Source organism: Musca autumnalis, unplaced genomic scaffold (assembly GCF_047663935.1).
Source record: "Musca autumnalis isolate F117 unplaced genomic scaffold, ASM4766393v1 scaffold_4, whole genome shotgun sequence".
Classification (NCBI taxonomy): Eukaryota; Metazoa; Arthropoda; class Insecta; order Diptera; family Muscidae; genus Musca; species Musca autumnalis.
The window spans coordinates 210,653,961-210,666,161 of NW_027411977.1; the positions used below are offsets into that span (position 1 = coordinate 210,653,961).

Below are 12,201 nucleotides of genomic sequence, written 5' to 3' on the forward strand. Positions count from 1 at the left end.
AATTCTTCGCCAAACGCCAGAGCTTTCGTTGTGTTTTGTTATTTGATGGCGCCCCAACGTATGCTATTCTTTTTGTTTAGAATTCTTTTTAATTAAAATAATAATTTTTTATTAATATACTTTCCTTTTTGTTGTTATTACTCTCATTTATTGTAATTTTATTAATTAATTATGCAAAAATCATGTACCGGCGTCCAATTGTTCGCCAAACGCCAGCGCCTTTCATTGTGTTTTGTCATTGGTCGGCACAACGGCAATCACCTGTTTTTGTTTTTACAGCTGTTTGCTTCGTTGTGTTGTGTGAGAGAGTTCATCGTTGAGGGGACAAGATACTTTGTTGTTATTTGTTGTATAATTTCGGTCAGTGACAGAGGAGGATCGTGGAATTTTTTTAAAGGTAAATCCATCCACCCCATTAAAGTAATCTTTTGGTATTTTATATAGAATTATTATTCTTATTGTTGTTGTCGATAGATGTTTCGTCATACCCTTAATATCTCTCGCAGTTTAGTGAGCCGTCGTTGTTTCCAGACTTCACCAAAACTCAAACAGGGCATTAACAATCATGAACCTAATGGATTGGAAAAACGTTTCTTGGTGTGGACCGGTAAATACAAGAGTGTAGAAGAGGTTCCTAACTTTGTCAGGTATGTATGGGATAGATATTAAACTAAAATATGTAATAATGCCTTCCCTGTGTGACATTGGAATAGGTTCCATCTTCTTTTGTGAATTTCGTGATACAGGTGCAAATTACATACCACATAATTATATGTATGTTTGTATGTATGTGTAAGCGTGTAGAAATTTGTTGTTTCATGGAAAACATCATTTAATTTGCGGGCTTATATCTGTTGATTAATACTATGTGCGTACGTGCAATACTCCATCAATCACGTATACATAGTAGATCTTAATTGGGTGAATATACCCTCAGTTTTTTGTGTATTTCATTTTGGCAATGTGCATTAGATCTTGCTATCAACAATAACCAGTAAATGAATCGTGATGGAATAATCGCCTTCAACAGCATCAACAAAAAACATGGATCACATAGAAATTGCACTTGCATGGGGGGAAGAACACTGATCCCAATACATACACATGTATGTATTTCATCACATACACCAAGGTTTTCGTCAAGTGTTAAAGCCTGTGTCCACAACTTAGAAAAGTTTTATAAAGAAATCTGTTAAAGAAGAGCTTAGATCGTCTTTATAGACTAGCCTGAAAGTCGACTTTATAGACCAGCTGAAGGTCGTCTTTATAGACAAGCTGAAGGTCGTCTTTATAGACGAGCTGAAGGTCGTCTTTATAGACAGGTCTGAAGGTCGTCTTTGTAGACGATCTTTAGATCATCCTTATAGACAAACTAAAGGTCGTCTTTATAGACGAGCCTGAAAGTCGTCTTTATAGACGAGCCTGAAAGTCGTCTTTATAGACGAGCCTGAAAGTCGTCTTTATAGATGAGCCTGTAGGTCGTCTTTATAGACGAGCCTGAAGGTCGTCTATATAGACGAGCTAAAGGTCGTCTTTATAGACGAGCTGAAGGTGGTCTTTATAGACGAGCTGAAGGTCGTCTTTATAGACGAGCCTGAAAGTCGTCTTTATAGGAGAGCCTGAAAGTCGTCTTTATAGACGAGCCTGAAGGTCGTCTTTATAGACAAACTAAAGGTCGTCTTTATAGACGAGCTAAAAGACGTCTTCTTTATATAGACTAACCTGAGGGCCTTCTTTATAGACGAGCTAAAGGTCATCTTTATAGACGAGCTGAAGGTCGTCTTTTTAGACGAGTCTGAAGGCCGTCTTTATAGACAAACTAAAGGTCGTCTTTATAGACGAGCTAAAATACGTCTTCTTTATAGACTAACCTGAAGGACTTCTTTATAGACGAGCTAAATGTCGAGCTAAAGATCATCTTTATAGACGAGACAGAGTTCATATTTACAGACGTGTTGGAAGTTATCTTTATGGACGAGCTAAAGGTCGTTCGTTCGTTTTGTAAGTCTCCTATATTTCTTAAACCTAATTATCATTTGTTCTTTTCTTCTTCTTCTTTCAGTCGTGATGTGATGGAACGTTGCCGCAACACAATTCGTATTCGTTTGGCCAATATTATGATGGCCCTCACCGTTATCGGCTGTGGTATTATGGTATACAGTGGCAAGGAAGCGGCAAAACGTGGTGAATCGGTAACCAAACAAAATCTTGATTGGCACAAACAGTACAATGAAAAGTATGCCAATAAGGAAGGAGCCAAGGAATGAGAAATAATCATTCGTCAAAATACACCAATAGCTAGAGAGAATCTATCTTCAGGTCTTCTCTTTTATATTATATAGATATACTCCCTCTCATTGTATATAATACAAAGAAATTTCGCTGTTTAGATTATTTTTTGTTTAAAACAAAACAACAACAACAAGAAAATAATTTATTAAAATAAATGTTAAATATGTGTGCTTTGAATATCGAAAAAAACATAGCAAATTTGATGTTATGGACGATCTGTAAGGACTTCTTATAGTAGAGCTGTAAAAAGTTGAAGCGAGCGAGTGTAAGAACCCTCTCAAGGATCCATCTGCAAATTACAGCCACATCACTGGGTCGTCTACAGCGTTCGAAAACATACATTAAGGTACCGTACCATAACGTTTTGTACCGTACCTAGCATAAAAAGTTACACTACGATAAGATACCGTACATGTACACAAACTTTATATTTTAGCGTACGTGTATCCGAAATGGTTGCGTACGTTATAAAATCTGCGAAGATTTATAGGGGCAATCATGAACATTTCCCTCGGAGTTTTCCGCGCGGAAAAAAATTTAAAAAGTAAAATTCGCTTAAGCTTCGTTCCAGTAATGGCAAAAATAGCAAAAAAGAGAACTGCCGAATTCGCTCTCAGAACACATACTTTTTCAAAAAGTACAGGAACGGAAAATAGAGCAAAGTTTAAAAATATGTCAAGAACGAAAAATGGCAAACGTCATATGAAAAATTAAAAAAAATATTTTACATACTTATATGCAAGTTGCAAAACGTCATTACCGTGCGTGTCCCCAACCGTTTTGTGTTCCAAAAAAAAAAAAAAAAAACACTGATATTCATTAATTTATTAAAATATTTTATATAAATGAAGTACGCCGAGTTATTCTAGAAGAATGAACCAAGTCAATTTTGGTTTCATATTGGGTCTTGAACGCGTTGATACGTCATGTCCAAACTTCTCGATAGTGTAATGAGTCGAACATGATGATACATAAATATTTTCATTAGTTTCCAGAAAGTGCAGCAATGTTTGTTTCTATAGTTGCTACAAAGCATCTTTGTAATGAAAAGGATACATTTCGCAAAAATATTATTATTAATATCCAAAGAAAGAAACGGAAGATTCAAAAAAGGGCATTGATTGCAACACGTGTGTAACAATAGCTTCGTTCCAGTACTTTTTTAATGGCAAAATGTTGAAAACTGAAAACTGTCAAAAATGAGTTCAACGCACACATTTTTCCAAAATGTACGGGAACGGAAAAATGGCAGAAACGTCAAAAAATCTGTAACAAATGTCAAAGTCGGCGTGTCAGCGAATCGGAAGCCGGCAAACATGGTGCACATTTTTGCTCGCTCAAATTTGTCGTGTAAAAAGTTTCTAAAGAGAAAGCCATTCAGCGCCATTTTTGTTCAAAGAGAAATGAACATTTTGCAACTTTTTTGGTGTACGGCATTGATGCTCAAATTATTTTGTTCATTTGTCTCTCTGAGAGTGTCTTTCCTTAGCTAAACCACGGCAGATGAGAAAAAAAGAGAACGTGTGTTGTTGTTGTAGTCACGTTAACGTATATGGATGATCTTGGCTGGTGTACGGGAACGCATTTCGGGGAAAAATGTTCAACATGTGTTAAATGTGTAAAAACTTTTTAGTTCTGGAACGAAGCTAATATCTACGATGTAGGTATTCTCCGATTGCATGTCTCGATAGTTCATTTCCACTGGCCTGTACAGCAGGATTGCCATAATAAATAGCCGAATTAAGCAAATATCTTATAAAATTGTGGAACAAATGCATTACATCGAATGCCCACCGCATTCCGTAACCTGGTACAGCCGCATAAATTTGTTGACCATGAATGACAGGTTGCGATAAATCTGAATGTGGGTTGAAGCAATCACATACCGTTTATACCAAGTTTGCATGTTGTTGTTCTTTCGTTAAAACCCATTGGACACTCCGGGTATAACGCTTCCAAAGTTTCAGCCGATTGAAGTCGCAATGGCATCTGACTCTGTGCTATTTTGTATTTACTTTTCGATGATAATAAAGATATCATTATTGCTTTCCTCTGGACTTCATTATATGGAGGATTAATGGTGCCATTGGTAATGTCTGCGAAAATTCCTTCCCAATTAGGTCCTGCTACCTCTGGTTGCTTGTGAAATATTACAACCATGAAAATGTTTATAGCAAATGCTTCGCAATTGATTTTCCTGCCGTATTGTGTGGTACTTTGCCATTAACAATGGTATCCACTCTTTTCGTACGGCAACTCCCATATTGGATCGGGTCTTTCGACGTGCAATTGAGCACGCAGCCACGTCGAATTTTTGTCTGTTGAATAAAAATAAACAGATAACATTCGATTTCAATGTTATAAAATTGATGTGTAAGCTGTCCGACTGTATGGTAAAAATATGTGATTTTTGTATAAATCGTAACATCTAAAGTATAGGAACCCTGAAATATGCCTTGCAAGAAGAATGCGGAAAATTTCCGATATCTTGCCCCGAAAACTTAGTTAAATCTTTACCAAAAAGGCCAAAAGCTGTAAAGGATAACAAAGGATGTCATAACAAGGGCTGATACCCTAAAAATCCTTTTTGTTTCATGTAACTTTTAGAGTGCATACTTTTCACTGTGAGGTAGAAATCGATGTTGTTTAACCATTTTTATTTTTTATCTAAATTTACCTGAATTTCGTTAATATTATCAGGCATGTCACAGAAACCAATTCCGATCGAAAGTGGAATTGATTCCGTATTTAGCTTCTTCAGAAACCGAAAAACGAAAAATTCTTTCGGAATGAAACCACTTTTGGTTTATCAAGTGGAATTGCATTTGTTTGGTAACATGTCACTTTAAAACACTGCAAAAGCACTTAAAAATAATAAAAATATTGTTTTATTAACAAAATCGCATTTAGTCTCATATTTTTTGATCATTTTATTGAAAAAATTCGCAAATTTCCATTATTTCTCAATCAACAAAATCAATTATTAACAAAGTGTTGCCACATAATTTTTTTCGTGAAAATCACGTTTTTCTTCGAACAAAGATTTATCAGTTCTAAAAACTAAACAATCTGGCATTACGAATGATAACTTAAAGCAAAGTCCCAATTTACATTAGGCGAGTTTACTTGCGGCAATTGTCAGTTTGATGGAGAGAGAGGTGAGGCATATGGTAACCCTTTGCCTCTCAACACCCTCTCTCACCAACAAACTGACAATTGCCGCAAGTAAACTCGCCTAATGTAAATTGGGACAAACATAAAAAAGAACAAAATAAGAATGAACTCAAACACGGCATTTTTCAATGTTATGTTGATTTTTTGAGCCTCAATTACATTAAAACTGAATATCCAATAAAAATTAACATTCTTTTCACACAAAAAAAGCTTTCTTTAAACACAATATTTTCACAATTCCCACTTTCATGCTGTTTCCTAATCATATGTTTTTGTTTTGTTTCTTTTGATTCCTCTAATGTTGCCATATTTATACCAAATAATATGATTTTCGGAATTCACCAAATCGATCGGAATCTGAAGAAGCTTAAACAAAAACGATCGAAATGAAATTACGGAATTGAAACCATTCCGATCGGAATCTGTGACATGCCTGTATATTTAAATTAAGACACTAATGTAAAAATATAAAAAGGAATGAAATCGCTATCATTAACCAATTCTTAGCAATCGCAGTTTTAATGAAAGAAACTGAAGTGGATACTTTTGACTGTGATTCACTGTAGGTATTCTCCGGCCTGTACAGCAGGATTGCCATATTAAATAGCCGAATTAAGCAAATATCTTATAAAATTGTGGAACAAATGCATTACATCGAATGCCCACCGCATTCCGTAATCTGGTACAGCCGCATAAATTTGTTGACCATGAATGACAGGTTGCAATAAATCTGAATGTGGGTTGAAGCAATCACATACCGTTTATACCACGTTTGCATTTAGATCTGTTGCCGCACGGTATATTGTGGTCAACATTTGTCTAAGGTTGTCTTTATTAAGTGGTTCCACATAGTTAACACCCATAAAAATTTGCCAATTACCGTAAAGGCTGGTTAATAGGAACATTTGAACTTCTTTGTGATCTTTAAGTTTGAAACCATCAAGCGAAAGCACGCATAACCTTTCTTCTTCTGGTTTTTGTGATAAAATTGTTCTTAAAATTGCTTTTGTTCTTTTGTTAAAACCCATTGGACACTGCGGGTATAACGCTTCCAAAGTTTCAGCCGATTGAAGTCGCAATGGCATCCGACTCTGTGCTATTTTGTATTTACTTTTCGATGATAATAAAGATATCATTATTGCTTTCCTCTGGACTTCATTATATGGAGGATTAATGGTGCCATTGGTAATGTCTGCGAAAATGCCTTCCCAATTAGGTCCTGCTACCACTGGTTCAGGTCCGGCTACCACTGGTGCCGGTCCTGCTACCTCTGGTTCAGGTCCTGCTACCACTGCTTCAGGTCCTGGTACCTCATTGTTTTCAATATCTATGAGTTGAATGCCGAAAATACCGTTATTTATTTCAGCATCATCGAATCCCCGAAAGCCCGAATCGTCGGAGTCAACACTCGTTTCATCATTTTCAATATTAGGAATTTCAACATTATTTTGTTCTATTCTGTTAACCTCAGCATTGGCAATTACCATTTCAATATTATTCTGTGCTTCCTGTGCTCTGATCGCATCAAGGTTGGGCAAATATGGCTGAGAGCCTGGAAAAATTATTTTGGTTGCTTGTGAAATATCACAACTATGAAAATGTTTAGCAAATGCTTCGCAATTGATTCTCCTGCAGTATTGTGTGGTACTTTGCCATTAACAATGGTATCCACTCTTTTCGTACCGCATGCATACTCCCATATTGCATCGGGTCTTTCGACGTGCAATTGGGCACGCAGCAACGTCGAATTTTTGTCTGTTGTATAAAAATAACCGGATAACATTCGATTTCAATGTTATTTATGTGTGTGTATATGTAGTAAAATTGTTGTGTATGGTATGGGGTTGTATGAGTACTTCCTGTGTAGGGAATCTTGTTTTTATTGGAGGAAATAAGGATAAGATATATTATTTAAACATTCTAATGTATAATTTGAAATGTAGCGCTAAAAAAATGGGATTTGGGTCAACATTCCAATTTTATCAAGATATGACCCGAAGCACAAATCACACATTTTTCGAGAATGGATGTCATATAACTGTCCAAAAGGGATTCAAACACCTCCCCGATCCACGGATTTGAATCCTATGGGCAATCTATGGAGTATTTTGGAGACAAATATAAGAAATCATAACACCTAAAGTACAGGAACCCTGAAAAATGCCTTGCAAGGAGAATGGGGAAAAATGCGGACATTTTGCCCCCAAAATTTAGTTAAATCTTTGCCAAAAAATGCTAAAAGCTATAAAGGATAACAAAGGATGTCATACCAAGTGCTAAACCCCTAAGAAATCCTTTTTGTTTCATAAAACTTTTAGAGTGGATACTTTTCACTGAGAGGTAGAAATCGATGTTGTTTAACAATTTTTATTTTTTCATCTAAATTTACCCGAATTTCATTAATTTAATTTTATTTAAGTTAAGACCCTAGTGTAAAAATATAAAAAAGAATGAAATCGCTATCATTAATTAACTCTTAGCAATCGCAGTTTTAATGAAAGAAATTGAAGTGGATACTTTTGACTGTGATTCACTGTAAGTGTCGGTGTCTGTGCGCCACTATATTGCTCATAAATTGAAGAGGGCAAAGTGGAAGTACAGAATAATATTGGCATGGTAGGTTTAAATACAATGCTTAGTTTTCGGACTTAAAAAGATTACTGATGAAAGTCCTTGTAATGAATATACATATGTACATGTGCGTTGTACAAATATAAAATAAAATTATATTTGTAGAAATGTAAATAACAACGCACTAACTTTTCTGCAATTGCTATTCAATGAAATGTATTTCTTCAAAAGTAAAAAGGTGATTTCATGGCGCTTTATACATTTTTGTACAAGATATTATTTTCACGAGTAAAATGCTTTATTCCAACATTAAAGAAAAACATTGTTGAAAATGTAAAAAACACGAAAATGTCTTTATGTACATCTTCTGTTCCCATCTTTTGAATATCGATGAGTTTCCCTATCATCGTGGAGTCAACCAAATATATGACGTTTGGTAAATTTTTTGTACTCAAAGTCTATATATAACTCAAAAGATTCCTTGGATAAGCAGCTGTTCCATTCAGAGGATAAATTCATGGTGGGAATTTGTCCTCTTTAAAGAAAAGTTTGTAGATCCCATGATTCGGTATTTTCTACTGCTGCGTCATATCTTGACTTTGAGTACAAAATTTTGTCATACGCCATATTGGGTCCCGAACGCGTTGATACGTCATGTCCAAACTTCTCGATAGTGTAATGGGTCGAACATGATGACACACAAATATTTTCATCAGTTTCCAGAAAGTGCAGCAATGTTTCTATAGTTGCTACAAAGCATCTTCGTAATGAAAAGGATACATTTCGCAAAAATTTTAGGAAATTATTTCAAATCAGTATTTTTGCTTCAAAGAAATGTCGTCTTTCGTTGAACAGAAGATTCATACAGGGTATTGTTTGTGTAATAATTTCTATTGTAGCATTTATTCCTGGATCATTATTTATATTTATTGATTGCAACATATCCTTAACTATGTTATTTAAAATTTTTTCGTAATGTGTTTTAGAAACACGTGTGTAACAATATCTACGATGTAGGTATTCTCCGATTGCATATCTCGATAGTTCATTTCCACTGGCCTGTACAGCAGGATTGTCATAATAAATAGCCGAATTAAGCAAATATCTTATAAAATTTTGGAACAAATGCATTACATCGAATGCCCACCGCATTCCGTAACCTGGTGCTATTTTGTATTTACTTTTCGATAATAATAAAGATATCATTATTGATTTCCTCTGGACTTCATTATATGGAGGATTAATGGTGCCATTGGTAATGTCTGCGAAAATTCCTTCCCAATTAGGTCCTGCTACCACTGGTTCAGGTCCGGCTACCACTGGTGCCGGTATTTGTGTATTTGTAAAAAGTTTAATATACAACAACTTGTTTTGAAAATTGATGTTCTATCAGCTGAGCTGATTCATTTACCTTTAACGTTTTATTCTGTTATTATTATACATTTTTGTTAGTAAATCCCAGTCCACAGTTGAGTGATTTAATTTAAATAAATTATGTTAGTTGGGGATTGTATTTTATAGCATGTGATATATATACTTAAAAATTCGAAATATATTCGTAAAACCACAGGTAAGTAAAGGAACACAACTAACTTCAATATTGAAATTGAAACAAGTAAGCAAAGACAATAGTCGTACAGGGCCGACCATACGATACCCTACACCACTAACCTAATGTCACAGAACAGTGATGGTAGCATTGGATCTGACCAAAGCGTTTGATACGGTCAGCAATGCTAGGCTGTTCTAGGATATCGAGAATACTACCCTCCGGCCTTGCAGGAAACGCTGGGTCATCAACTATTTGTGTGGTCGCCAGTCATACGTGGAATTCAGAGACAGGAAGTCCAAACCCCGTAGAGTGAAGCAGGGAGTTCCCCAAGGACGGGTGATATCTCCGGAACTTTTTAACCTATACCTTTCTGCAATTCCACGCCCCCCGTCGGCATTGAGTTAATTACATATGCGGTTGATTGTACACTCAAGGCGTCAGGTTCCAACATTGGTAACGTTTGTGACAAGCTAAAGGCCTATCTCATTGATCTTGTAGAGTTTTTCCACGCGAGGAATATGAAAATATCCACCACTAAGTCATCATCAACACTGTCCACCACATGGACGGCGCAAATGAAGCTTCCACTGAATGTGCAGGTCGACAGTGGAATTATTCCGACCACAAACTACCCCAAAATCCTAGGTGTCACATTCGATGCCCAGGGAGTTTTGTCTCTCCGCCGTTACAACGTGAGACAACTCACGGGGAGTTCATATTCATGATCGGACTGATTATATACAAATCCTGAAGTAGTGTTGCAATGACTTAATCTGTAAAATCACAGAAATTTCAAACTACATGGACAAACAAGTATTTACATCGCAGCGGTACAAGAAACCAAAATGACTAACAGGAACACCTTACTAAGGTAATATTTCTACACAATTAGACCGTGGAAAAGACGCAGGCGGACTCGATTAGACTACCTCGCACGTATTACGGCCTCGTACGAAAGGTCCCTTGACATTTCCATTGCAAGTCACGACCTTTCCACATCACCTTCATGGCATGTAAACATAGCTCCAAATTCCCATCACCTCCCAATAACCCTAAAAGTCTCTACGGATCCTGAGCTTTCCACTCAGAAGTCAGAATCCTAAAAATCTCTACGAAACCTGAGTTTTCTACATCGGAAGACCGAACTTTCAACAACTTTTATAAGGTCGGAAACTCATAACGACCAAAACGGAAAATAAATATCAAAAACTCCCTTAGGGGTAGTTTACACTATATGTAAATGTCATATGACATGAAACTTTCCATCGTTATATATTCGCTAATATGTGCAATATTGGAGATTTTCCTTATCCCATTTACTCTGTGGGCCCACACCAGCAAAAATGTAAAAAAACTGCGTCTCCACATTGCCTCCGTGGGTAGATATGGAATGGTTTTTTTCATGTCATATGACATTGATAGCTGGTGTAAACTACCTCTTACCAAGCACAACTCACGCATGCAAAAGAAGTATCCCCTTCCTCCCCTCCCTCAGGTTGAACTTCCCCACACAAGCCTCAAGGTTAGCCTCACAAAGGGATAGAATACAAGAAACTGATCCATCTGATCAAAGAATACCTGCCCTTAATAAAGAAATCGACAGACTCGTGCGTTTCAAATCACAAAAGGAAGAAGTGAAGGGAACATCCTGAAGATTTCGACATGGACGCAAAAATACTACCGTTCTAATCCAAAGAGAAACGATAAGACTGCACTCCCATGGGAAAACCGCTTCCTCTTTCTGTCGGATATTCTTCGAACATCCTGCGGACAAAAACAAAATGAATGCGAAATATCAGTGACTATCAACAATAAAAAATATCACAAGAGATCCATATTGTTGGCAGTGGGCCAGTCAAAGGCCTTCGATACAGAAACTACCCTCCCAAACTCGTTTAAAAAATGGGTGGCAAACTACATGGACGGAAGACAGCCCAGAGTGGATTTTGGAGGGACAACATCGAAACAAATAAGGGGTCACGAGGGAGGGGTACTGTCCATATTACTTTTTAACTTTTACCTGGCAAAAGCTCCAACCCCACCCTAGGGTGTTCTACATAAGAGCATCTGTAGTGGAATTCTGTAATTCATTTTTCGATATTTGTCGGTAAAATTCAAGTGCTTATAATTTCGGCACTTAACGAACGATATTTTGCGGTAAGTTAAAAACCAAAATAAAGCTAAATTCTACCGATAGCAGCAGTGCTGTCAACTTTTATCGATACTTTTCATTCATAATTTTGCCTTTTAATGTTACCGATTTTTGTCGGTAACTCAAAAAATGAGTTTCAGAATTCCACTACTGGAAATCCTTCTATTCGATAGAAGTTCAACAGCAATGACTTTTCATCGATATAAATGCTTCAGAAGAGCTTTAGGAAGGTATTTTATTCTATAGAAGAGCTTCAAGAAAGACTTCTAAGGAAAAGCTTCAGAAAGGTCTTCCATTCTATAGTTTCAGGAAGGTATTTTCAATAGGAAAGCTTCAAGAAGTTTAAGAAGAGCTTCGGGAAAGTTTTCCTTTCTATAGAAGAGCTTCAAGAAGAACCTCAGGAAGGCCATCTTTCTTATAGATGAGCTTCATTAAGGTCTATATTATAAAACAACTTCTA

The 12,201-nt window shown here is 36.4% G+C and overlaps 1 protein-coding gene across 1 annotated transcript; it reads left to right on the plus strand.

The window, feature by feature from the left end:
• The first annotated feature begins 276 nt into the window (after positions 1–276).
• On the plus strand, positions 277–2,447 carry LOC141401197 (UPF0389 protein CG9231). The gene is made up of 3 exons (XM_073981177.1): positions 277–397; positions 475–647; positions 2,063–2,447. The coding sequence occupies exons 2-3, from the start codon at positions 475–477 to the stop codon at positions 2,265–2,267; spliced, it is 378 nt and encodes a 125-aa protein (XP_073837278.1). The 5' UTR covers positions 277–397; the 3' UTR covers positions 2,268–2,447.
• The last annotated feature ends 9,754 nt before the right edge of the window (positions 2,448–12,201 follow it).

What these genes read in the sequence shown, in the direction of transcription:
- LOC141401197 (XM_073981177.1), top strand. Translation starts at nt 475, where the DNA reads ATGTTTCGTCATACCCTTAATATCTCTCGCAGTTTAGTGAGCCGTCGT. An exon ending in GAGGTTCCTAACTTTGTCAG is followed by an intron (nt 648 to 2,062) that starts GTATGTATGGGA and finishes TTCTTCTTTCAG; the next exon opens with TCGTGATGTGATGGAACGTT.